Source organism: Oryzias latipes, chromosome 16, assembly GCF_053564925.1.
Source record: "Oryzias latipes strain Hd-rR chromosome 16, Olatipes_Hd-rR_3.1".
Lineage (NCBI taxonomy): Eukaryota > Metazoa > Chordata > Actinopteri > Beloniformes > Adrianichthyidae > Oryzias > Oryzias latipes.
The window spans coordinates 8393107-8420738 of record NC_136252.1 but is presented as its reverse complement, the minus strand read 5'-3'; the positions used below and the strand labels follow the sequence as shown (position 1 = coordinate 8420738).

Sequence of the window (27632 nt, the reverse complement as noted above, 5' to 3'; positions counted from 1 at the left end):
AGGAGAGGGAGGAGCTGACGGAGGCTTCTAATGAGGCACAGCAGCTCCACACCGGAGGAATGTGGCGTTTCACAGATCTGCAAACTCTACGGGAATCGCTAAATGTTCCTCTTATTCGCTGTCTGCGGGGAGATCCTCATTTGATTGACGAAATTAAAATATGTAATCAACGCACATCTCTGCTGCTTAGAACCCCTCCCTGATCAGCTAATGTGTAAAGTGTAACTCAGTCCCCATCTGACCCAAAATAAACTCATTAGTAGCTGGAATACTTGGGCTTCCACTGGATCCTAATGGAGCAAAAATAGCTGCTAATTCGCATTTCTGTTTTCTTCCCCCTTCAGAATGATTACAACAGCATTAGCAGGCAGCCCCCCCCCTCACTGCCAGCCTCGCTCTCACACTGCAGAAAAAACCTCCAGAGACCAGCCAGAGAAACGGCTTTAATTGAAAGAAAAACATTTCATTTTCAGTCAGAGAAACATTTGCTGAATCAGTCTTTTGCTTTGGTTTATTCCAAAAACGAGTTGGATGAGATTCATCCAGCGAGGCTGGTGTTTAATGTCTTTGTTGCCTCTGATTACACACCGTAGAGCAGCGGGCTCCCCTGGGAGGACTTTTTTCATTGGTGGATCCTGACCTGCGTGCCATTTGCTCAAGGCCACGAGCTCTCTGCACCCACTGCATCTGCAAAGACGCCCCATCCTAAATTTAGCCTGGAAATGAGAGAAGGCAGGAGCCAGGTCCCAACCACAAAAGTCCAAATGAAGACAGTTCTTACTTTTTTTAATTCCTAAAACAGTTTGATCCCTTTGAACAACTGAAATAAAGCTAAATTTTAGGAAAAGTGTTTTACATTCTCATTGTTTTTTACATGCAGCGATCAGGGGAAATGAGGTCAAAAAGCTTTCATCTGAGCCCAGAACCTTCTGCACCTCCCTGCAGAAATGCACTTGCAGGCTGGTGTTTGCTGCTCTGCCACGTTCAAGGCAACTGCATCCTGGCAGCTTGAGCATGAGAAGAGTGCCTCCTAGTGGCCGAGACAAAGAATGAGACGGAGAAGGAGAGGAAGGCAGTGTGTGTTAGAGCTTTGGTGAAATAACAGTAGAGTCAGCTAATTCTAGTGTAGTGTAGCGTCAGTAATAACAGGCTTGTTTGACCCTTCGGATGATGCTCCTGCTTGAGTGTACGTCAGCGTTTTCCTTTCAGGACTGAGGGTCTGACAGCTGTGACTCATCCTAATGTTTCTATGATGATCCAGAAACATTCACAGCCATTCAGGAGGAGGAGTTCCTCCTCCTGTTGCACCAGCAGAGCCGTCGTCATGCTCTGATGCAGGTGATCATACACTCTTCTTCCATGACTCATATTTTCACAAGAAGGAGCTGCTGGTCGCGTCAGGTGATCAGACTTTGTTAAGGAAGCTAGTGTGGCTGTTAACAGCGTGCAGCTACTTGATATTCGGAGGTGCGAGCAGCTTGTTCCCATTTGACCAGGAGGAGCTGGAGCTGATTTGAAGACAAGGAGAGTAGAGGTCTTTAATTACAACCCTCTTTGTGGCTTAAGGCACCGCTGGCCACACTTCACAATTAAGACCACCACTTATTAAAAAAAAAGAAGTCTATGTAAAGTGAAGCTTGAAAAAATAAGTTTTTGGACTTTTTTTTTCCCTCCACAAATGCAATCTCATGCTTTCTCATGGAGGTTTAGAAGACCCTGCGGTGCATTCAAAGCATGCCAAGGGGCCACTGTTAGTGTCCCCAGATGCCCCATTTAACCTCATAATATGCGACTGCGGTGCAGAGAGACTGCACTCGGGAGCCGTAACGGCCTCTGCAACGGTAATGTGTTTGGACAGATGGGAGAGGCAAGTGCTGATGTGCTTAACTACGCATTTTACAGCTGAACTATTAAAGAGTTGTGCTGTTTACACACCAACATTTGAATACCTGTCTTCAGGCCAGTTTAATTATCCGGGCCCTTCTGTTATTTCTGCTTCTTTGTTGTCTCTCTGCTTTTTTTTTTTTTTTTTTTTTTGCATGAGGCATGAGAGATTTGTTTGCAGCTTCATTAAGATACGGTTGTGGTTTTGCAGGGAGCAGAAAAATAAATAAAAAAAACTGCTGGAGTATCTCATACTTTATTCTGACAGCCTCCCCCGTACAAACTCAGATACTGTACACATGCATTTTCTCATAAAGTCAGTTTAAAGTGAGAAAATTAAAAAATGCCCTGTGATGCCTGCACTTTGAAATCTCTCGGGGCTTTAGGCAAAGGGGAGGAGACACGCGCCTGGTTCCTGCGATTCATCCTGAGACGTTTGATTAGTTTATGAGTATTTATGGTGGGGGAGTGAGTTTGCATTATAATTTTGTTTCATGAATTCCTTCATATGTTCATCTTCAACTACATGTTCAAATGAACCATTAATCAAAGAGAAGAGAGGGAAGAGGGCATTCAGCCAGCAGAGCCATAGTCTCAAGGCCTCATTGAGCTGGTGGATATGGTATTAAGAGACGGTAGGAAGCAATGCTTTTTAATTATCTGGACTACGTACAGGATGCCGTTTTTGATTGTTTTAATGAGGCAGCTGGCCTATTGTCTCCTTTTAATTCCTCCATTGTTTTTAGAATATGTCATAGTTCTTTATTCTTTTATCAGGTGCTCTGCAGGAGGATTTAAACAATAGACTTCATTCCAACTGCATTGGCCACTGCACAAAGGCAGCTCACTCTGTCGACAGTTTGCAGGCAAACAAGTGCAAATCACACTCTGCACTTTCCCCAGCCTCTTCCCCAGTTTTACAGTTTAGCAATCCTGGCCCTGCACCCTGCCTCCTGACACCCCCCCCCCCTCGTTCTCATTCATGCCCATCATGCCACTGTCATGGGAAGCTCACCTGCATTTATCAGATTAAATCATCTGCCATGAAAAGGCTGTCAGAGGCAAATAGCCATGACAAATGACGCTGAAGAACTCCTTCATGGGATATTTGGTTGTGCCTGATGCCCAGCTGGCGCCTCCGTCCGGGCGCCAAGCGTCTCCATAGGTGAATAAAGAGGACGTGTTGCTCATAAGGCTTGAGCTGTGCAAAGAATCCACTTGCATTATTTAAAAGATGACGTTGCTGTGACTCCTGCAGCAAAGCTGGTTCTCGTTGTGATGGCAGGAAAAGTGCAGTGTGGACGATAACCCTGCAGCCTGGACACCACACTGGGCTGTGTTGGGAGGGCGAGCGACTGTAACAAGCAGACTGCTGCAACAGTGTTTTGTCAGAGGATCTGGGACATCCAGTCCCACACCTCACTTCTGCAGATGGATCTATGGTTTTCTTGGCTAAAAAGATGCAATACGAGAGTTCCTAGTTTGCTGTCAAAAAGCAGTCAAATATTTTCATCAGACTCCACATAATCTGAGCTGAGGAGTGCATGCAGTATCTTTGATTAGGGATCCAAACTACACAGATTCTTATCGATGCGCCAAGCTGTTGTTCATTATTCTCATTGTGAGCCGAGTGTGTCTGAACTGCAGGAAGAGATCCTTCCAGAGGAGAGAAGAACTTTTGTGGCTGTGACTGCGATATATTCCTAGCCATTGTCGGTGGCAGTTTGTATCTACCTTGATGGCAACTCGGGCAGACAGTGAAGAGGAGTTTTGTTATTTTAATTAGGAGATAAAAATTCAAAGGGTCTCTTCAGGCAGTGTGGTATGACAGAATCAAAACGATGAAGTGGAGCGGCCTGAAGTGTGCGTCTCGTCACGGCAGATCAGCCGACAGATAGGCAGTGCTCTTTAAAGTCGAGCTGACGTGCACGCACCCGCGCAGGTGCACACACACCCCGACAGGCAGCAAGTCCGCAGACAAACGGGACTGAGAAAGATAGCATATTTTAATGACATTCCACTCCTTCCACACGTTTATGCAGCTCTAATTTTATCCCACAGGAAACGTTCTAATCAGAAATATGAAACTTTTTCCATCAGGCGATTCATTTAAAACTCTTTCTTTCATGAAGGAACACTAAAGTATGGTCATTTCTAAGAACCAGACATTTTGTTTTCATTTGGAGCCTCATTATCACGTCTGCAGGAAAGTCTGAAAATTCACAGATTGTGTGTAAACATGTCTCATCCGTGCTTCTTCACGTGTGCGGCAGCGTCCCTCTGGCTTCACCTCTCCTCAGGATTCTCTCCATCCCACGTCAGCCGGGCCTCAAACTCGCTGCGCGTTTGTTTGCACATCTCTGAAGGCCAACAGCGTGCTTTAATTAATTGTCCAGCTTTCCCAGAGAAACAATGTTCTAATTCTGCTGTTTAGTGCAATCATATCATAGTTTGTTGTTATCGTCCTCGCCAGATTTCTGTAAATAGTCCTATTAAAAACTTTAATCTCTTCAATGGAAAATGAAGTGCAGTTGAAAAGCCTGTCATGGGCTGAGATAAATATTATCTGAGCTAAAACCTTCTGCCTCTCCCTTTACCCCCTCCTTCCTCCTGTGCCCCCCCCCCCCCACCCGCTCTGCCTTAATGAATATGTTCAGAAGATTTCAGAGGAATGCTTAATCCCCAAAACACAACAATCTGACATTGTAGAGGACCTGTCGGGGTTAAAGCTGACGGCAGCTCTCTGTGCTGCAGTTTACTTGAGATCAGGTGGATGCAAACAGAACCGACAGTAGAATAGAAGGAAAGGAAAGAGTTATGTGATGGAATGGAATTTGTTGCATAACAAACATGCTACTTTGCTACCAATAAATAAATAATAATAATAGGTATATGGAGCTCAGGCTATTTCCACAGACATGTCATTGCAAAAAGAGCATCAGTGTAGAAGCACACGGATGTCGTTCCTAAAACAAAATGAATTATTTTTGCCCAGGTTTTACTTTTATGAAACTTGTTTTGGGGATTCTGACTCTTTGGGAAATGTCTTGTGTGTCCAGCACTCAGAAAGCACCTGTATTCTTTTCTCTCCTTGCCTCATCCAGGAGGACAACTGTGGTGCACCACCACCAAGAACATGATGGAGGGCGAGGAGCTGGTGGCGTTTGCGGTGGACTTTGACTCGCGCCTGCAGGCGGTGAACCACATGTCTCTGAGCGAGGGCATGTACCCCGCCCGGCTGCTGGACAGCATCCAGCTCCTGCCTCAGCAGGCCGCCATGGCTTCCATCCTCCCCACCGCCATCGTTAACAGTGAGTGTCCGGACACGCACAAACGCAGGTCCGCTTTCAGCGCGAGGTGCCTGCTCGACGAGAGGCAGCGTCTCCGGCGGGCGTAGATTAACCCAGATGAGTCTCTGCGCTGGAGATAAGAACCATCGACCTTCAAGTTTGGGGTCAACACACTGAGGCTCCAACCAACGTGTTAATTGCAAAATACACGGCTGGAGCAAATAGTGTGTTTGTGTGCTTAGTGAGGGCTATCTGGGTTCAGCTCAACAGTGAGGCTTCTGTAAGCAGATGGTCCAGTGTTCTTGTTTGCCCTTGAGAAGGGGCAGCAACACACTGCAGCTGAGGATTTAGTGGAAAAGCCTTTACACAGGCCTTAAAAGTCAGAACTGTCCAAGTACAGAAGGGAAAAAAACTTTTTGTGATGTCTTTTTGTCCACTTCCGTGTCTTTCCAGAGGACATCTTTCCCTGTAAGGCATGCGGGATCTGGTTTCGGAGTGAAAGGAACCTGCAGGCACATCTCATGTACTACTGCAGCGGACGGCAGAGAGAGCCGGAGACGGTGGTGGAGGACAGTGACAGTGGACCCCACCAGAGTCCCAGCATCTGTCCCTTTCCACAGTGCAATAAGAGCTTCTCTGGAGCCAGAGCCCTGGAAATGCACCTGAGCACCTCCCACAGTGGTGAGTAGCAAAGTTTCCCAAAACAGCAGACTTTGGGTGTCTCAAACATGGCATCTTTCAGTTTGAAAGGGGAAAAAATGCTTCAGATATTCACACACAATCTGTTGTTTTTTTCACACACACTGGGGAAAACAGCCATCAATTCAGAGAAATATACCTATCTCGCTGTCAGCTAGCACAGCTGTCAGTTTATCCTTGAGCAAAAAGAGATGTATTGGAGCCTGGCATAATGCATGAGTGTGTGATGGTTTCTACAGTTAACTCTAAAGGAGAAGTGGGAGGCAAGATTCTGAGCATTTCTCCCTTTTATCTCCCTCACAGGTGTCAAAATGGAAGAGAGCCTCCCTCCTGGCACTAGCTTGAAATGCACAATCTGTAACTACACGGCGGATTCTCTTATTACATTCCAGCATCACATCATGTCTCACCTGTCACAGGCGGCCTTCAGATGCAATCACTGCCATATCAGCTTCCAGAGCCACAGGGAACTCTTACAGCATCAGGACTTACATGGGCACGGCAGCAAACTTCACAGGGAAGGCGACGGCACCGAGCATTCCCCCAGGGGGCCGGAGGACAGCCTCCAGCAGCAGCAGCCCCGCGCCGAGCTGGCCAACAGGAAGGACGCTCTGATGGGAAGTCCCAAAGGAGCCCTCAGCAAAGAGACCAGCACCGACGGGGAGACTGACAAGGCTGAGAAGAAGCCCCTGCTGTCTGCGCAGAAGGGTGAGGCCCACCCAGGCAGCAAAGCCAGTTTCTCCTACACCAGGATCAAGTCTGAGCCCTCCAGCCCCAGACTGGCCTCCTCCCCCGTGCAGCATAACATGCCTACATTTCCCATGGGGCCATTCTTGTCTCAGTTTGCTTTCTCCCAAGACATTTCTGTTGTCCCACAGGCTTCAGAGATTTTGGCTAAAATGTCAGAGCTGGTGCACCGGAGGCTGCGCCATGGAGGAAACAGCTACCCCCCTGTCATCTATAGTCCTCTCATGCCCAAAGGAGCAACCTGTTTTGAATGCAATATCACCTTCAGCAACCTGGACAACTACTTGGTCCACAAAAAGCATTATTGCAACAGTCGCTGGCAACACATGACAAAGTCCCCCGACTTTTCCGCCCTCGCAGATAAGGTGTCAGAGGCTGTAAGCCCCAACAGCGGTCACACTTCGGTCAGCATGCTGGCTGGCTGCCACCCCGCAGAGGCCGACAGCCACCTCATGCAGTCAGCTTGCCTCAGTTCCAACATGCTGGACATGATCAACGCTGGCGCCAAAGGGCCCGAGAAGGACCTCTCAGGTCAGGTGAAGAAGGGCTCGACCCCCACCGGGACTGAGGACAGGCTCAACGGCAAGCAAATGGAGGGGAAAAGCCCCACTACAGGTTTGGGGGATGCAGAAAATGATCCAACCAAGACAACTTGCGACGCCTGCAATATCACCTTTAGTCGTCACGAAACGTACATGGTCCACAAGCAGTACTACTGCGCCACGCGCCACGACCCCCCCATGAAACGCATGTCTAACAACAAGGTGCCCTCTGTGCAGAGAACCATGAGGACCCGCAAGCGCAGGAAGATGTACGAGATGTGCCTCCCTGATCAGGACCACCAGAGGCCCCCCATGGGTCAACCGGGTTTCCTTGGAGTTCCTCCCATGAACCCTTGTACGTCTCAGGAGGCCGTGGAGAGCCTTGCTGACCGTTTTCAACCCCGCTGTGATATCTTCCCAGGTATGGTGCCCAAACACCTGGAGGCCTCCCTGACTGTCACTAAGTCTATTCTGGCCCCTAAATGCAACACAGTGGAACAGCAGGAGCTGGATGCACCCATTGATCTCAGCAAAAAATGTTCGCCAGTCCCTGACAAGACGTGTAGCTCTCCAAAAAGACTTTTGGACTATCACGAATGTGCAGTGTGCAAAATAAGTTTTAACAAAGTGGAAAACTACCTGGCACACAAACAGAACTTTTGCCCTGCGACAGCGGCTGCTGCTGCTGCCGCCGTTGCTCAACAGCAACAACCCCAACAGCAGCAGCAGCAGGGTGAGAGCGGCAACCTGGAGGCTACTGCCTTTCCAGATGTGAAGAGTGACGGCAACAACAACCCCGATGACGGCTACAAGAGCCCTGGCAAATGTGAAAAGAATGGCAATGGGAAGGTGACAGTGCAGAATGGGGGAATGTTCCCTCCTCACCTGGGGCCTGTACCTGGACTCAAACCTTTCACAGAGCCCCAGATCGTCCCTTCAAAAGAAGAAAACAAGAACATGTTTCTGCCCCACTGCCTTTATCCCGGAGCAATAAAGAAGATGAAAGGTCCCGAGCAAATATCACCATATTTCGGAATAAAGCCGACTGATTATGTGTCTGGGGCTCCAGCGGGGCAGGGAGAGGCGGGCGAGCCGGAGCCCAGCGTTAATGGGGGAGGAGGAGCTGGAAAGACTGGAACGACCAGAGAGCAGACACCACAGACAGCTCCAAACGGCTGCCCCCACCCTGGCAAAGAACCCCTACCTTTGCTACCTAAGAACCGGGGCATGGTCATTGTCAACGGGGGGCACAAACCGGACGAGCGCTCAGGCACCGCTGCACCACAGCAGGAGAACCAGCCCCAGCCGGACACCCAACCCTCCAATCCCTCGCCCACGTGGGCCATGGAAAACCAGGCCGACTCCAACGAGAACATGTCCCCTTCCTCCAAGTCCCCCAGCGAGGAGGCGGCCCCCGCTGCAATCAAAGGAGTGAACGGCTCTGGAAGCGGCAAATACTGCCGCCTCTGTGACATCCAGTTCAACAACCTATCAAACTTTATTACTCATAAGAAGTTTTACTGTTCATCACACGCTGCGGAGCATGTGAAATAAGACCCTTCTCAGAACGTTCCTCCTGACTTTTGCTCCTTTTTCCTCCTTTGTTTGGGTACACTGTTGTGTCTAAAATAGTGCATCACGCAGTGCTGAACGCTGCTTGTGGACAATCAAGAGAAGCTTCTTCTTTCATCGTTTTCAGACTTTAAAATGCAAAAAGCATTGGTTTAAAAAACAAAAACAAAAAAATCAAGAAGAACATTGGTGCCACGTTCACTTTAATTTATTTTACAATCAGTATTAATAGGAGTAGTGATCTTAATTTAAATTCAAAATGAAATTTATATCAGAGTTGTTTGTAATGTTATTGTATAGTCATTCTTGTGTAGCACACATTGTTTACACTGTAACGTAGGCTCAACGAAACAATAGACAATACAAAAACGAGAAGCATTTTAGACACAAAAATAGCTACTGAGACACTTGTGTATTCTTATTTGCTGTATCAGTTTCTCTATATGTTCAAAATGTCTCTTGCAGATTGCTCCTGATGACTCGACAGCCTTACAAGTCACCGTCTGGGGGGGGGGGGGGGGGGGGTTCCCAGGCCCGGCCCTGCATTTCACATTTTGGCATATGTATCCATGGCTTTGCATACATCTGTGGCTGTTTGTCTGTGTCTCTTTTCTTCATCAGATGTGGATGTTTTCATGAGGATGACGACATTCTTGTATAGTACTCGTATTTCTGTTTGATGATACACTTTGTTCTCCCTTTTTGAAATTTGCTCTCAATGCAATACTTTGTAAATGAGGGAACATTACTGAGGCAGTATTATGAAATGGGGAGTGTGCATATAATTATTTGTAACCCCCGAAGGGGGAGGGGGGAGGGGTGAATCTCTACAAGAATTAAGTTTATTGCGGATGAACAAGTTGGGTGGGAGGTCAGTGGGAATACTGATGTAAAATGATCATTCCAATGTCCTGATTATGGGAGAAAATGTTTCTTAAAACGTTGTTGCTATGCATGTATATGGATGGAATTCAATTCCAGATCTGTTGGAAATTTTTATTTTGATGTGGTGTCATAATTAAACTTAAATCCTCAGGATAAACCGGTGGTCTTTGTTCTTTTTTGCACACTTGGGTCAGCGGCACACTGATGCGTTCGGCGTCTGCGATTCGACGGAGGCCCATTTATGGCCCAATCAGTTCAATCAAACAAACATTTTCAGTGACCAGTTGTGTTTGCAGCTTTAACATTTAATGGAAAAACATTCTGGGCCTTGAAAAATATGAAGACACAATTAGATATTTCAGCTTTTTAATCAAGAAGCTGTTCAGAAATGTCTCAAACAAATTTTCGGACTGTTTAGAACATATTCATCATTCAGCTTCTGCTGCGTTTTTTTTTGGCCACTGGTCACTCACTCTGCTGTCTGGCTTGTCGCTGGTTGACCAGCCTCTTCAGGTGCTGGCTGATGGCAGATGGCTTCTTGTAGATCATTCGCCTGTCTGCTCCTTTTATGTGAATGTGATTGGCTGATGGGTAGGACTCCTTTAGAAACCTTGTTTGAAGTTTAGCTACCATCTGGTGATGTAGGAGGGGTTGGGGGGGTTATTGGAGCATTGTTTGGCCATTTTTCTAGACTTCATAAAGCAGCAGGAAGTTATGCGTCACATTAAACACTCACCTGGTTTAGATGTTCCGGCATTTGTTGGTCGAATAAATCCCCCGTCAGCACGCTGACGGATATCATACTAGAAAGAGGCTTAAACTTTGTGATGTCCCTTTAAAACAAGACAGCGGGTCAAAGTGAAACACTGACGCCTGTTTCCAATAAATGTGCAGGGATGTCTTCAGGCGCACCTCACTTGAGCAGCACTTTCATTCATGAAGTAATGCTCGTCTACAGCACTGCTTTGGTGGACGGGGTTACTCAGGAGGTACTTCTGTCAGAAAGGGAAACAGGAGGATCTTTTTTATTATTTAAGGCAACAACCACTAAATGTTAGTTGGCATCCACACTCATCCATTCGTGTTCTCCTCTGGTGTCGCTTTTCCACTCTTCTCGTCTCATTATTGTTTCTTCTAGTACCCCCTTCCTTCATGCACTCATTGAATGGATCAAACTCTGTAGTTTTGCTCAACAAACCCCATGACCCCTGAACTCTCCTGAGGTTAAACACGTGGCTTAAGCAGACAAGGTGACTTTTCTGAAGCTTCAGTGGATTCATCATTTTTCAGACGTGGTTTTCTTGATTGACAGAGTTAAAAAGGGAAACAGGTGATAGATGCAAAACTTTAAAAAAAACAACAACTTATGTGTACAGATAAAATAAAACTGTTAATTTTAAGATCAGTTTTATTGAAAAAGAGTAAAATACAATAATTTGCCCCAAAACAGATTCCATAACTCAGACTTAGACTAGTATTTACTTGAAAGTCATATTTGATCTTTAGTAAAATCATTCCCAGTGGTCTTTCAATAATGAACACGCCTTTTTTAGCCATAATCCAAAAAACCTGGGTTGTTTTCTACGACATAGCTTCTGCAGAGCAGCAGGAGTCTATCAGAGATTTGCCTCCGACTTGCAGACAGAACTGTTGGCGCGGGGTAAGCCCGGCCCCATTTCCCATCATCCATCTGTTTACATGCCTTCTTGCTAGCCTACAGCGCCTCACACTTCCAGCCTAACATGCTACAAGAACATGTTAAAAACATCAAAAACCCCATTTTCATTGGAGTGGGTCTTTGATCGTATGTCATATTCTGAATCCAGATCACATTCTGGACCAACAATCCCGAATAAGAACGTAACATGTGATCTGGCAAAAACCCATGACATGCTAACATGCTAATGGGTCTTTTCCTACCATAGAAATGATCCCTTTTGTTGTGTATGACTCATTATTTAAAATGTTTGTATTATTTTTCAAAAATATAGACAGGAAAAAAATGTATGTGAAGGAGAAATCCATGAAAGTAGAAAGTATGGCATTTGCTCCCACGTCTCTTCTATCTGTTTTTTTCTGCTGACTCACTAGAATTTTTCAAAAATGATTAATCAGCCTCACATTTCATCCCCCATGTGACCTTTATTCCTGCTTAAATAAAAGGGAAAACACATTTCTGTTGTATTCTGCATGTAACTGCATTCATGTGTAACTGTACACAGCTCTTGATGACATGCTGTTTGGGATTTTCCACAGTTTAAACAGTTTTTTCTTATGTTGTCCTAATAATTTCACCTTTACTCATGACAGACAGTTTGGGCAACTTCAGCAAAAGTTTTCCTTAAGTCTGCAACCACTGACTTGGCTCTCACTCCTCCACACGAGTGTGTTTGGATCAGTTCTTATGTGCAATCACACAAACAACTGATCACTTTGTGATTACTCACAATCACCCCAAATCCCTGCGGAATCCTTCAATCTGGACTGAACAAATCCCAACTTCAACTCTTCAACTTCCTAATTCCATCTAAACATTTGCACAGCTGCTTTTTAAAGATAGGGAAATGGAAAGAACAGAAGTCACCTTCCACTGCTGGGAATGCCGTGTAAAGGAGCAGAAACACTGCTTTCACATTTGAATTCTCCCTCTCTCAAACTTGGAGAACCAGAATAGATGGGAATTCTCAAATTTGCAGAATTCCCCTTTCACTGTATCTATCGGGCCCATGCTACACGAGGCCGGGCAGCTTTAAAACTGTGGCAAACAATTCTGCTCCAGTTCAATTAGGCAATGGTTACAGAACATGCCCTTGAGAATGGACTGCATGCTCTGTTGAGCTCCTAGGCCTGCAGCTGTGCGTGCGTGCGTGCGTGCACATACGTGTGTGCGCTTCATAACCTTCACTAGCCTGCAGACAAAACCTTTTTTCCGTCCTTGGAGAATTCCGCCACAATGATGTCCTTATCTCCTTGGCAACAACTGTAATACTTGAAAAGCTGAAATGGGTCCCTCATCGCGGCTGCCATCAAACCGTGGGTGGCTGGCAGCGGAGAACAAGGCGTCTTAAGGAACTGCTCGCATTTATGCGTGAGCAGGCGTCAGAGCACCGTATCGTCAGACCGAAACCGCTAGAAAAAGATCCCCAACGGACATTTAAAGGGTCACTTCTATTGGAACAATGAAGAAAAAAAGATGTTCTTCGGTTTGAGTGTCTACATCCCAGCATGCACTGTTTTTTAAGATACTGATTGGTGTCCATCACGAAGATCTACTCCTTCCTTAATGATTGTTTTCAGGGAAGACAGTGAGAGCTGGCTTTAGGATTTCATGTCATGCAGAAGTCAAACATGATATGTGATTCATTGGAGATCTAAAAAAAAAAACCCTCCCCAGGAGGAAAACCTCATCTGCTCCATGCTTGCAGTTTCTATTAACAGCTGTCTCCCCACAAAGCGTTTGGCCTGTCAAAAGACGGCGCTCCACGATGCTGCGAGCGTCAGAAGACACACAGCATGTTTTCTGCATGACGGCGGCGCCTGCAAACGCGTCCCATTTTCATTTGTTCAGAAATGACGTCTGGTGTCACATCGTGCCAAACTGACAGCCTCTGACGGCGCGATGACAAATGCAACTGCAATCATCACCCGGCCGTATCTCTGCTGAGGAGTGGCCTGGATTGTCTCACACTAGCACCATCATGCGGCTGCACAGGAAGATGGGAGGAAAGTCATTTAACGCCCCCCCTCCCCTCCCCTCTTTGTTAACACATTTTCATTTTGATACAGAAACAGCGCGAGCAGCAGAGCAAAGCCGTGGAAGGCAGCGCTCAGGGTGTGGGGGGACATGCACGCTGCAGGGTGTCTACATGCACGAGCCTGACCTGACGCTGGACGACCTCCTCTGAGACGTTCTCTCCTTTTATTGACGGCTCCAGCACCCCCAGAATGATGAGTATCCGGCTGAGCCCTGCAGCTGCTGAGAGCTGCTGTGCGTGGAGCGATGGCAGCAGCTTCCCATACCTGGCATAGGAGGAGAAACAGAAAACGCTGCGTTATTTCTGTGTACGTCCACCTGAAACCCCTTCAATTTATCCAGACTTTGCATTAACAGAATCAGAAGTGAAGTCTAAAGTCTGCTTAAAACTACAACTCTGACTTTTGATCAATAATGGCAGTTACAGACACCGGTTTAATTAAAAAATGTCATATGTGCCCACCTTTCTAACCCCAATTTTCAAACTTTGCCTAAAAATACAATTGCCCGAGGAGGGAGGAATACTTTTTGGGCAGATGAGAGAGGAAGAGTTGGGGGGGGGTTGTAACTCAGGAGGCCCAATCGGTCTCAGCTCACTGATGCTCTGAATTGGCAGGTCTCAGCCTGTGGAGCCCAATCAACACTGCTGTATGCCCGCTGCTGCCGGCGCCGCGCCGCGCCGCGCCACGCTGCCTGCCGGCACACGCAGCTGCCGCACTTCAGATGTGATCCGATGGGCGGGTGGAGCCTCGTCCTTTCACCGCACTTACACCTCCGCCAGGTTCTGGCTTTTCAGTTTGAGGATCTGATAAACAAACATCCACAGGTCCAAACCCGGTCAATGCCAGGTCACCAAGCAACATTTCTGATGTGTCATCTCATCAGTCAAACCGGGTTGAATCCTCACATCTAAGAAGATTTTAAACCTGGTTTACCTTCAGTCCAATCGGAAGTTAGCATATGAATCAACATCTATTTATGCTGCTTCAAATGGTAGATGTGAGCTAATGTTAGTCCTCACACAAAAACTTAGGATGTCCTTGACCTCATTGCTTAACTTTATCTCAGGTTAAAAAAAACACTTTGAAAATCAAAACAGAGATTTTTCTTCCAATTTAGTCCAATATTCATGTAGCTCATTTAAACACTATCCTGGGTAAAAAAAAAAGAATCAAACTTTGTAACTTTGTTGATGATAAACCATTATGGTTGCTGCAGACAGGAGCCTGGCAGAGTGATGCGTGCTGTTCTGGAACTGTTTGTGAATGAGTTGAATAAAGTTTGATTTAACAGTAGTTTCCTTTTATTTTACTTCATTACCGTAATTTCCGGACTATAAGTCGCCCTTTTTTTCAAAGTTTGGCAAGGGGTGCGACTTATATTAGAACTAAATTGAAATAAATACATTGTTAACCCTCCTGTTATGTTCATTTGTGAGGAACAGAGATGATGTTCCTGGGTCAATTTGATGTATGAGGTATGTTAAGTGTTAAGAGGATGTTAAGTGACTCAGAGAATCAGCAAACTTTTATTTTACAATAAGACGTTGAAGGCTAAAAACATAATATTCTATTTTCCAATGATTTCATAGATTCAGAAATGCAATAAAAATGACAACTGTTGCTAAAAATACAGGATGAAAACAGAGTATTAGTTGGCCAATGATGCTTCATGAAAGGAATAAATAAATAAATAAGTATGAGAAAGAATTACTGTGAAATTATGAGATAAACAGTCTGCTATGATTGTGTCATATGAGGTTGTGGAACTTATTAGTTCTTGGTCTCAGATTTTGTCAAATAAATTTCCCGTCAAAATGCGAGTTATAGTCCAGTGCGACTGATCTGTGTTTTTTTCTACTTTATAATGCATTTTTGGGCTGATGCGACTTATACTCCAGAGCGACTTATAGTCCGGAAAATACGGTAGTTACTTTTTACGGTACTTTACAGTTACTTCTAAAAATTAAAACCTTTTTCTTTTTCCTCAGGTTGCACACTCCTGCTGTAGACCGTGGGTCACAGAAGGCCTCTTTTCTCTCTTCATAGCTCAGTATGGTGTTACATAAAGTGACTACGTAAAGCTCTTTTAACTGTCTGCAGGATTCTTCATCAACTTCTGAAAAGCCTCCAGACGTCCTTCCAGAGTTATTGTCGATTGTGTTCAATGATGACTTTGATTGATGAGGTCTGTTTAAAATCCCTTCAGTGACCATTGTGGATTTTGTTTTATGAATGACTTTAGATTCTCTCTCAGGGATTGAGCGGGTCGGCCAGTGTTTGAAGGGTTGGCGGCTCCATCCCCGCTCCCAACAGTCACCTGTTGTGTCCTTGGGCAAAACACTTCCCCCTCCCTCCCTGCAGGGGTGTGTGTGAATGTGTACGAATGTCCCGGTGATGGTCAGAGGGGCCGTGGGCGTGCACTGGCAGCCACACCCCTGTCAGTCTGCCCCAGGGCAGCTGAGGCTACATCAGTAGGGAAGGAATTACGGATACACATTGTAAGAACTTTGAGCATCTGGCTGGAAAAAGCGCAGAAAAATCCAATCCATTATGATTAAAAGCCTTTTTTTCTAGTATCTCTGATAAAATAGTCTTTTATTCTGACTATTTTACTCAGAACCCCTTTTGTTTCACATGTACATCTAAATTACAAAAAATAACTATCTGCAGTTTTTATACCAATAGCAATAAATAAAGGAGTAAGAGCTTCCCGGCCAAAGGAAGCTGCCCCCTTGGCTACACAGATCAAACTGAACTAACCCACCTCACCTGTGGCTGATGTGTGAGCGCTGCTCTAACAAAGCGTGTCGGCTCTGATTGGTCAGATAGGGAAGTGAATGGGTGTTCAAGAGGAGATACAGGCAGAGGTGAAAAGGAAACAAGAGGACTGTTTTGATTCTCTTTTTTTTATTATTCCAGCAGACTGCGTCAACTTTTCATGGCAGACCTCTGCACTGCTGCTTTTTGACATTTTCATCCTCCCTGCAGTCCTTTTGCCTTGAATCCCCTCCAACACCACCATTTGGAAGTGACTCTTTGACCCTGCTTTTAAGTAGCCTGTTTCTCAGCCTCCTCTTAGCCCTTGGTTTTAAAACTAACGAGGGGGGGGCATGGGGGCATGGGGGGGCTCTCTCCCCATCAGCCGCCCAGTTCCAATCTCGACAAATAGTTCCATGGCCCGGCAAAGAACATTATTTCAAGGATTCTCCAGCCACCTGTCCTATTCCCTCCTCTTTTTCCATTTTTAATTCTGCCCCCGAGTGAGGATTATGTGAAGCAAGGCATGCGTGTCAAAGGGAAATTTAGTGGGTAAAGACAGCCAAGATTGGTGGGATGAATTAAACAGATAACGGGAGGAGACGAAATGGGGGAACCATGTCGAGCAAAACGCCTCACCGATGTTGGTCATTTCAGTGGGGCTCTTTCTTTTTTTTCCTTTTTTTTTCTCCCCACAGGAGCGAGGAGGCAATATCTAAATTAATAAAGTGATGAAATGAGTTTGTGCTACGGACTTTCTGCTGTTTGACTTTCCCATCTGGATTAGTGCAGGCTGAATGGACGCTCTGTTACTTTTGTTACAACTACGCAATTCACTGTCGGAATTTGGCCCCGCGTTGATAAGACCCCCCCCCCCCATCCCCCAACACCCCCCACCTCCTCATTACCATCTCATCCCATATGCAGGGCCTCCGTTACCTGAGAGCCTGCTCTCGCACAAAACACCAACTATTACACAAGCTTCTGCAACTATTACAGAGAGAGCAGAACATTTAAACATGGACCATTACATGAGGCTCAGCTATCACACTAAAGGAATAGTGGGGAATAAAACTGCAGGCATAGGCAGCAGAATGAAGCGGAGGAGCAGTTATTTCCTGCAGTTCATTTGATCACTCAGAAGCTGGCTGGATTCTTCTGGGTTACACTGCAAACTTGATTTTTTTTTTTTTTTTAAGCTTCAGCTGCTGAGAAAGCCGAATTCAGGAAAAGAGGAGTGTCGCCATGACAATGGTTTATTTTTAAAAACAAATGTAGGACAAGAAGCTGCAAACTGATGGTAAAATATTAAAAACAGATCCAAGAGTGAAATACAAAAGAAAAAGAGCTTTCTGTAGACTCAGTCATTTGCTCTTCTGATGTCAACGGAATCCCAACTTTTTGCCAAAGAGAAAGTATTTTTTGCAACCGATCATAAAAAATGTAAAGATTTTCCATTCAGATAAATGAAAAAGGTATTTATGTGGAACATCTTTTTTGTGTATTTATATATCTAGACACTGGGGGGGGGGGGTAATGAATGACTGTAATTTCATTACTTTGTCAGTAACCGAGTGACGTAACAAATCAAAGTTCAAATGGCGGTAATGAAATCAAAGCCCTCATTACTTCATTGCTCACATTTTGCTGCAGTGAAACAAACTGTGAGTAATGAAACAAATGGTTGTGGAAACACTTCACACGCGCTAATTTACAGTTAGAGATTGGCTAAAAGTAAGATGAGGGAGTAAAAATATGGATGTGGAATTCAGAACGGTATTCGGCAGCTGGAATTATTCAAATGATTTCCTATTTGTTGTTAAACAAAGGCAAAAAAAAAATTCTGTTAAGTGCAAGTTTTGCACTGGAGATAAACTGCTTCCCACTGCCCTAGTGCCAATGAGCAACCTGTCTGTACACCATGCAGGCTGTTCTACAACCGACATGTTCTCATGTTCATGTGCTGAGGTGATGCTAAAAAAAGAAAAACTGATTATCCTCATGTAGCCCCTTGTTTTTTTCTTTTGTGGATTTTATAAGAGCATTCGTGCCATCTGTATTCCTTTGAGAATTTGTGTGCGAGTAGGAAAAAGTAAAGTACAGAGTAGTGAATTAATTTTTAAATTGGGGAATTACAATTTCCTACAGTAATTAAGGTAAAGTAGTCAATTACTCTTTAAAAATCTATATCTATTTAAATAGATATAGATATATATATTTGTTTTTCCTTTACTTTTTGTAAAAATGTGTACCGGTAGCTGTTAAATGATCTCTTTCATTGATCTTCTACATTTTGTATATACACCTTTTTAACCAATTGTTGACTTGAGAGCTCTGCACAACAATTCCAGCGTGCATGGACTGTCAGCTTATGCACAGATGACCAAATAGAAACCTTGAGTTTTGAGTTTTAACCTGCAGTACTGGGCATCAACACAGGGTGTCACTGTTGCACCGCAGCAGATATTCCTCATCGGCGTTCAGCCTTTCGTCCTGCATCAATACTATGGATTACAGCGGGGTAAACTCACAAAGGGCGCAGCAGGCCTGCTTCATTAGTGGAGCGTAGCAGCAATAGCTCCACATATTGTGGTTCTAACTAAAATAAGTGACATTCCTGACTCATCTGGGAGTCTCAGGACAAAGGACGAAGGATCAGAGGGTTGCTGAGTCAGGAGAAAACTGACAGAGGAAGTGGATACTATGGCAGCCATTAAAAACCACAATCAAGCAGAAGGAAGATCCTGTTCCCGCTGAGGAGGAAGCATCTTGCTGCTGGTTCGAGAGCGATTGTGGCCGTTGACAAACTTTACGTGGACGGCCGGCTGTTCCGGGACCCGGAGATCACCCCCTGGCTGTGCTGAAGGCTTTCAGATCCGCGCTGAGAACATCTGCGCTGCCCAGAAGAAACCCGCTAAACTTACTTCAATGAATGGAAAACCGGATCATCAATAATCCACACCTCGATCGCAGGAAAACAGTCTTTTTTTTTTTTCTTCGTCACCTCAGTCCCACTCATGTTTCTATTGTTGTTTTGTTGTTGTTTTTGTTTTCCCTTCTATCTCTTTTTTTCTTTCCTTTACTCTCCCCCCCCCCTCTCCCCCCTCATTATATGTAAATCTCCTGGAAGCAACTCATCCTCGGTAAGTATTTATTTATGCACGGAACGGGCGCGCGCACACACAAGCGCACACAGGGGCGTGCACATGCGATCCCGCACACACACGCCGACATACTGCAATCACCTCACACAGGCTCTCATAGGACGCACGCGACACGCAGCTCACATAGCCAGAAAACGTTCACGCGCACAGCGCTTCTCAATGCGGGCACGCGCACACGGACTGGTACACAAGCACTACTTAGCTTTACACCTTTTCAGTCAGAGCAGTTATGAACAGTCTTAACATCGTTAGCTGGAATGTGCGTGGACTTGGCTCTGAGCCAAAGAGACTGAAAGTGTTAAATCACCTGGATGGTCTAAAAGCAGATATAGCTCTACTGCAGGAGACCCATTTATCAAATTCTTTGGATCACCTTATGTGCTGCTTACAATTTCCAGTTATATACTCTGCCAGTTACAACTCCAAACAACGAGGAGTTGCTGTTTTAATTAATAAAAATCTTAATTTTACTCATAAGGATACAGTTACTGACCCAGAAGGCAGATTTGTAATCATTAATATATCCATTCAGAATAAGGACTTTTGTATAGTGAGTATTTATGGTCCCAATGTTGACGACTCTTCCTTCTTTCACAGATTCTTCACCTCACTCTCAGTCCACTCTGACTCCACAATCATTATAGGAGGAGACTTCAACCTTGTTTTGGACCCTGAACTTGACAGACTCAGCACAGCAGCAAATCAGCGTACATGGCGATCTGCAAGTATTCTAAAGCAGTACATGAATGATCTGGGTCTCTGCGACGCGTGGCGCTCATGTCACCCAAACACTAAAGGGTTCACCTTTTTTTCTCCAGTTCACTATTCACACTCCCGTTTGGACTATTTATTAATCAGTAACTCTCTTTTAAAAAATATTCAAAGCTCCAATATCCATCCAATTATTATCAGTGATCATGCACCAGTCTCTGTAAACATTTCTAGGGAAAAATCCACACCCTCTGGTACAACCTGGAGGTTTAATACGTCTCTGTTAAAGGACCAGGAATTTCTTGAATTCTTTAAAAAAGAGTGGGCAACCTTCTTAGACTTCAACAATACTCCGGACATCCCACCGTGCGTTCTTTGGGAAACAGCAAAGGCAGTCATGAGAGGGAAAATCATTTCTTATTCAACGCACAAAAAACGCAAAGAGAAAGCAGATTTATTAGAATTAGAAAATAAAATCAAAACCCTGGAGACTGCTTATGCTGCTTCTGCACAGGAACGCATTCTGGGAGATCTGAAAAATTTAAAGCTGCAGTTAAATGACATCATCAATAAACAAACACAATTTCAAATACAAAGGCTACGACTTGAAAGATTTGAAAACTCTAATAAATCTGGCAAATTTCTGGCTAATCAGCTTAAAATTAACAGAGAAAAATCATCAATCACCTCTATTATGGACCAAACAGGAAATGTCACCCATGACCCGGTCAAAATTAATAACGCATTTGAAAACTTTTATAAAAACCTGTACACACCGCAGATCAATCCGTCAGAGCAAAGTATTGACTCATTTCTTAATAATGTAAACCTACCCAGGCTAAATGAGGATCAAATCACAAACTTAGATTCTCCGCTCTCGCCGTCTGAACTTCATGAAGCTCTGTTACTTATGCCCAATGGTAAAGCACCAGGGCCTGACGGCTTTCCTGCTGAGTTTTATAAAGAATTCTGGGAACAACTGGCACCAACATTTTATAAAACTGTCACATCTATTAATGAGAGCCAATCAATGCCACCTAACATGAACTCAGCCAACATAATTCTTCTTCTAAAACCAGACAAAGATCCCACTAGTCCTTCAAGCTATCGCCCTATTTCTCTAATCAATGCAGATGTAAAAATTATCTGCAAAGCACTAGCACAGAGAATTGAAAAAATCACTCCTCACATAATTCACTTCGACCAGACTGGATTCATCAAAGGCAGACACTCGGATGATAATGTCCGTAGACTAGTTAATATAATAGACTTTGCCACCATTAAAAACCAGGAAATGACGGTACTATCGCTGGATGCTGAAAAAGCCTTTGACAGAGTTAATTGGAAGTTCCTTATTGCTGCCCTCCAGAAGTTTGGTTTTGGAGAAGCATTCATCAATTGGATCAAAATATTATATCACAACCCCAATGCATCAGTTAGAACTAATAAACAGACTTCAAACAGGTTTTTTCTTGGAAGAGGAACCAGACAGGGCTGCCCACTCTCTCCTTCTCTCTTTGCTATATTCATTGAGCCTTTAGCTGCAGCAATAAGACAGAATGAGAGCATTATAGGAATAAAAACCAAACACAGCCATCATAAAATTAGTCTTTATGCGGATGACATATTACTGTTTTTAAGGAATTTACATTCTGTAAATGAAACAGCAATGATCATAAATGAATTCTCCTCCATATCAGACTATTCCATTAATTGGAATAAGTCTGTTTTATTACCACTCAACAGGAATATGGAACAAAGACTCACAATTCCAGTTAAAACAGGAAATATCAAATATCTGGGTATCTACTTTTCCCCCAAACTATCAGAACTGGTGCAGCTAAACCACACCCCACTACTGAAAAGCATACAGGACGATCTAACACGCTGGACCAACCTGCCTTTGTCCCTTATGGGCAAGGTAGCCACGGTTAAAATGAAAATCTTACCCAAGGTTAATTATCTCTTCTCAATGATTCCCACACAACCGCCATTAAAATGGTTCAAAACATTAGACTCATCCATATCAAGCTTTCTATGGAACAACAAACCTGCAAGAATTAGTCTAAAAACTTTAAAATCTGCAAAAAACTGTGGAGGATTAGAATTACCTAACTTCCACAAATACTTTCTTGCAAATAGATTACAATACATCTTAAAATGGTTAAAAAATAATCAAGAAACCAACTCATGGTTAGACTTGGAACAGGCGTTATGTGGAAAGATCAACCTGTCACAGCTACCATTTATTAGCCAAACAGTTAAAAAACAGGATTGTTTCAAAAGCATTAATATAAATGCCACCTTAACAGCCTGGTGGGAATTTCTCAAAATATCAAAATCATCAATTCAACCGTGCAAAATGACACCCATCTGGAACAACCCGGACATCCTTATTAACAAAAAAATGATTCACTTCCCAGCTTGGCAAGCAGGGGGCATAAAACAACTAGAGCACGTAATTATTGATAGAAGATTCATAACCCCCCAGGAACTTCAAGACAAACATGGAATAAATAACTTCTTGGAATATCAGCAACTTAAATCAAGTATTACTAAAAAGTATAAAATTAAAGACGACGATTTAAAGCTACCAGATGTAGTTACCACTCTGATTAATTTTTCAATGAATAGAACTCTCTCCAAAATATACAAACTTTTATGTAATTTAGATAACAATATTGCCCTTCCAACAAAAAAATGGGATGCAGATTTGAGCATCAGCACAGATGAAAGCTTCTGGTCAGAACTTTGTCTAAACACCTTTAAACTGACAAAAAGTCCAAATCTGCAGCTAATCCATCTCAAAACTCTTCACAGAATTTACTACACTGGACAGAGGATGTTCAAGATGGGTCTCAGTAACTCAGACATTTGCGAGCACTGTGATAATAATCTACCCGACAGCTACATGCACGCACTGTGGTTCTGCACGCCTGTCCAGGCTCTCTGGCAGCAGGTATGTGCCGATTTATCAGTCTGGCTTAAGGTTTCAATCACTGCCTCACCGTCACTTTGTGTGCTTGGTGACATGAGTGCCATCGATATAGAAGAAGGATTAGCTTCTATCATTTTCATAACTCTTTGTATTGCCAAAAAAACTATTTTAATAAATTGGAAAAACAAGAAAAATATAAACATAAGTCAACACAGAAATCTGCTGTTTGATCATATCAGCTTGGAAAAAATGTCAGCCCAAAGCTCAAGTAACTTTGAAAGAATTCAGTCTCTCTGGTCTCCTGTGGTTGACTCCATGACTTAGGGGGTGGGGGGCTTGGTCGTCGCTGCTCCTTGCCCTTCTGCCGTGGTTTGGGGTGGGGGTCGGGGCTTCCGGTGCCTGGCGGGGGCGGTGGGGGGCTCCGTTGGTCGGGGGGTCGGGTCCGGTGCCTGGGTGGGGCGGGCTGGGGCGCTGCGTGGTCCTCTGGGCTTGGGTGTGGGGGTGCGTGGTGGGGGGGTGGGGTGGTGGTCTGGCTTGGCTTGGGGGGGTGGTCCCTTTGCCTGTGCTGGGGGGGGTTGGCGGGGGGCCCTGCTCGGGTGGGGGGGGCCCAGCGGCGCCGGATGGGCTGCCCATCTGCACCTGGGGCTGGGATCGGCCCTTCCCTGGCTCTGGGGCGGGACGGGACAACCCTCTCGGGGCCCCCGGTCGCTCTGGGTGTCGCCCGCTTCGGCTGCGGGGTCTGGGGTGGGGTGGGGTGGGGGGCTTGTCGGCCCTGTCCTGTGGGGGGGCGTTCTGGGGGGGAGGGGGGGCCCATTATTAGTACGGGTCGGGGGGGCTAGCGGGTCGGGGTCTCCGCTGAGGCAATCAGTGGTTGCCTCGGCCGGTTGGCCTCCTCGGTCCCGTCGAGGCCTGACCAGAGCTCTTCTAGGGCCGGCGTCTGGGGGTGGGGGCCTGGGCTTGCTCCGGGGGGGGGCGACGCTTTCTGGCTCCTCTCTCTCTGTGTGGGGTGGGTGGTGCCGGGCCTGGGGTGTCGGCGCCTCCGGGGGTGGGCCCCTGGGCTGGGTGGCCCTGGCCCCTTTGCTGGGGGTGGGCAGGGGGACGGCTGTTTGACCACCGGGGGACAGTCTACCAGCTGTCCCCAACTTACCCCCTTCCTTATATAACCTCATATTAGGGTGAGGGGGTGGGGGGTCTAGCCTGCGATGCGCCTTGGGGGGGGGGCTACTTGGGAGTGGCCCCCCTCCTATGGTTGCCGTATGGAGTGGGCCCCCCCTCTTTCGGTTTTATTTGCACCTTAGACATGTAGGGTCCTTGGTAGGGGGGGTGCTTGGACATCACTGCAAGCAAGCAGCTGATGTCCTCCTGGCACCCTACCCGCCAATTTTAACCGCACCTTAGACATTTAGGGCCCCTTGGTGTGGAGGGTGAGGGGACATCACTGTGAGTAATCAGGAGATGTCCCCTTAGTGCCCTACTCGCCAATTTTAACTGCACCCCCCTTAGTACACACACCCCTCCCCCTTCAATATATACATTCAAACATAAACACACACACATGCACACAAACACCCTCTCAAACACCCATACACGCACACACATTTTACAAGGAAGGTGGGACCTGGGTCCATCTGTCCCCTGCCCCTTCCCTGGTGGGGGGTGTGGGCCCCTTGGCGATGGCGGCCGTGTCCCTTGGGTGCCGGCTCCCTGGGCCCGGCGGTGCTCTCTCCGCACGGTGGGGGGGTTCATATTACACCTGAGCCGGGGGTGTTCGTGTCCCTGGGGGGTGGGTCCTGGTCCTTGCCCCTGGGCGCTGGGCCCCGCCAAACTTCCAACATGGCCGAGCCTGGTCGGGCCATATTTATAACATCCCTTGTGGGCCGCCCTTTTTTCCCCGGGGTTCCCCCCTCCTGGGCGGGGGCGGCGGGCCCCTGCCTTGCTCCTACCTGGACCAACCGTGGGCCGGGTGGGTGGCTGCCTGGAGTGCGGAGCGGGTCTCCCTTGGGGGGTCCTGGCTCGTACCTGGGGTCCGGGCGGGGGGATGCCCGGAACTCCTGGGTGGTGGTGGGGTGCTCGTCTGGGGCTGTGGGCGTCCCTCTCCGGTGGGGCCCTGCGTTGGGCTCTTCCGGCGCGGCGGGGGGCTGCTTTCCTGGCTGGGCTGGGGCGGCGCTCTCTTTCCCTCTGCGCCTCCCTGCTCTCTGGCTCTGGGGGCCTCGCGGCGGTCCGGCTGGCCCTGGCCTGGGTGGCGGTCTTGGTCGCCCGGGGGGCGGTTGTTCCCTGCCTGTTCCCGTGTGGCGTTGGGGGAATTCCGGCTGCCGCTGCTGCTGCGGCGGGGGTATGGGTGTGGGGGTGGCTGGGCGCTCCTCCTCCTTCTTTTCACATTCCACCATCCATTTTAGAAGAACATAAACACTCACCTGAGCACAGGTGTTAGCTCACCTTTGCACTAATAGTTTGCATGATTGAATGAATGAAAGATTTCACACTAGTTGGTTTAAAGGCATAGGTATGCGTTCGTGAACACTATCTGTTTTGTGTGCATGTTGACATGTGGACATTTTTGCGGCTAGCAGGTGTGTTGATAATATTTGAGTGTGTGTGAACAGGCCCCGCCCTTTTTGTACTACATTTGAACCGTACCGTAACGATAAACAACCAGTAAACCTGTCTGCTCTATGCTGCTTCATGGTCTTACCCCTCTTCCCCTCCTATTATCACCCTCCTACCCCCCCCTCTCTCTAACGTCCCTCTCTCTTCTTCCCCTCTTTCCTTTTCCGTCCGGTCCAACACCAAAGATTTTCAAACATGATTGAAATTAATAAATTTTGGCCTCAATTACAAAAGGGGTTTATTCAGACATACCTTTGGTTTGTCTGAAGATGAATAACCCCTCTTGTTAAAATAAAATATGTCCAACACAAGAGGCCCTCAGCTCTCATCTGTTTGCCTAGCTGTTGGACAGGACAAGTTAAAAAAAAAAAAAAAAACCACAATCAATATAGTCACATAGAAGTCAGAGGTCACCTTTTTTATACAGAACGACTGGACCATCCCATTAAATGCTTTTTCCAAAAAATGAAAGAATTTCATTATAAGATATCTAAAAGAAACATTGACTAACCATGATGGTATAGTCTTAGTTGGGTTAGTATGGATAAGACTTCAGACCTGACAATCAGCCAGAAGACCATCACCGATCAACTCCATATTCTGGGAAAGCCACAAAAGTTCCTAGCTAAGGAGGCTGGCTGTTTACAGAGTGCTGTGTCCAAGCAGATAAACCGAAAGTCTAAAGGAAAGACAAAATGTGTCAGAAGATGCAGCAGAAGAGACATACATGGGCTTCAGTGGATCATCTAAAGGACAATATTCAAGAATCGGCAGACCTCCAGAGAGAGTGGAATGAGGTGGAGGAACAGCTCCAAAAACCACCACATTCAGACCTATTCTGGAGACTGGAGACATTCTGGGCTTCAACATTCTGGTTCCTCGGATCAAACCACTTCTGAGCGTGAACGGTGGAAACGTCTCACTTGACCAAGGAGAAGAAGGACTGGATTGTTGGCCAGAGGTCCAAGGTCCTATGGTCTGATGAAAGTAAAGTGTTTCTTTTATTTGGGAATCAAGGTCCAAGGGTTTGGAGGACGACTGGTGAGGACCAGAACCCAAGCTGCTGGAGCTCCAGAGTGAAATATCCACAGTCAGTCAGGATTTGGGCTGCAATGTCCAGCACTGCTGCTGGTAAACTCTGCTGTCTTCAATCCAAAACCACTGCAACGGTCTATCACAAAGTTCTACAGGACTTTAGGTAGGGGTGGGCCATCAGGGCCTTCAAGGCCTTCTCTGAAGATTATATCCAAACAAAGTTTGCTCTTTAACAGAATTTACTGGAACCTTCTCCTTTAAAACCAGGAAGCTGCTGAAACCTCAAAAGAGGGACTTATGCAGTTGAAATCTGGTTCCTGAGCATCGGGAGTCACTTAAATGAATTTTTAAATAAATAAATAGTATATATGCTTTAAATCTGTCTCTTTTAGTTATGCCCTTGCTGCTCATGCAGCTCTTTTGTCAATTTAAAAGGCAGTAATATTACAAGTGAACTCCAAATGAATTGTTCTATCAGGATTCATGCATTTTATAGCATGAAAGTATCCTAAAAAGAACATGTCTCCTACAACCCTGATGGTGGTTAATGGGTTAAGACGGGGGTCGGCAACCCGTGGCTCAGGAGCCGCATGCGGCTCTTTAGCGCTGCCCTAGTGGCTCCCTGGAGCATTTTCAAAAATGTTTGAAAATGTAAAAAGATGGGGGAGAGAAATATATTTTTTGTTTTAATATGGTTTCTGTAGGAGGACAAACAAGACACAATCATTCTCAACGTATTCCAATGCTGTGAGAATGTGTAGAATAAATATTGTAACGTCCAGCAAGTCCGTCACTTGCAGCGGACAAAACGGGAGCCAAGCTGTCAAAAATGTTGAGCTGCCAATCAAGTGGCTGCACTAGAAAACTGTCGGTGTCCCACACACCACACGACACCGAACAGCCTCTGACAGGAGGAGGCGGAAAGAGAAGCTGAGAGCACAGCCTCTTTCCGGCCAATCAAGCCCGTATATTATAAACACACACCACATTGCACATTGCACATTGCACAGGGGTGATCAACCTCTCTCCCTGCCACACTCAAGGT

General features: G+C 45.9%; 2 protein-coding genes across 6 annotated transcripts in view; one reads left to right on the top strand and one right to left on the bottom strand.

Moving 5' to 3' along the window:
- Positions 1-9776, top strand: part of zfpm2a (zinc finger protein, FOG family member 2a) — a 117657-nt gene extending 107881 nt beyond the window's left edge. For both annotated transcript variants that reach the window (XM_011484912.4, XM_011484913.4), the window contains exons 6-8: positions 4989-5195; positions 5628-5855; positions 6177-9776. In XM_011484912.4, the coding sequence (XP_011483214.2) occupies positions 4989-5195; positions 5628-5855; positions 6177-8716 (2975 nt within the window). In that variant the 3' untranslated portion in view covers positions 8717-9776. The remainder of the gene's footprint in view (positions 1-4988; positions 5196-5627; positions 5856-6176) is intronic.
- Positions 1-27632, bottom strand: part of si:dkey-122a22.2 (uncharacterized) — a 103309-nt gene that overhangs the window by 30626 nt on the left and 45051 nt on the right. For 3 of the 4 annotated variants that reach the window (XM_078933878.1, XM_078933879.1, XM_004077631.5), the window contains exons 8-11: positions 13501-13639; positions 10532-10614; positions 10356-10452; positions 10093-10252 (exon numbers count right to left, since the gene is read on the bottom strand). In XM_078933878.1, the coding sequence (XP_078790004.1) occupies positions 10093-10252; positions 10356-10452; positions 10532-10614; positions 13501-13639 (479 nt within the window). Of the gene's footprint in view, positions 1-640; positions 688-10092; positions 10253-10355; positions 10453-10531; positions 10615-13500; positions 13640-27632 lie in introns of those variants that run through there. The other variant, XM_078933876.1, reaches the window with a different exon arrangement.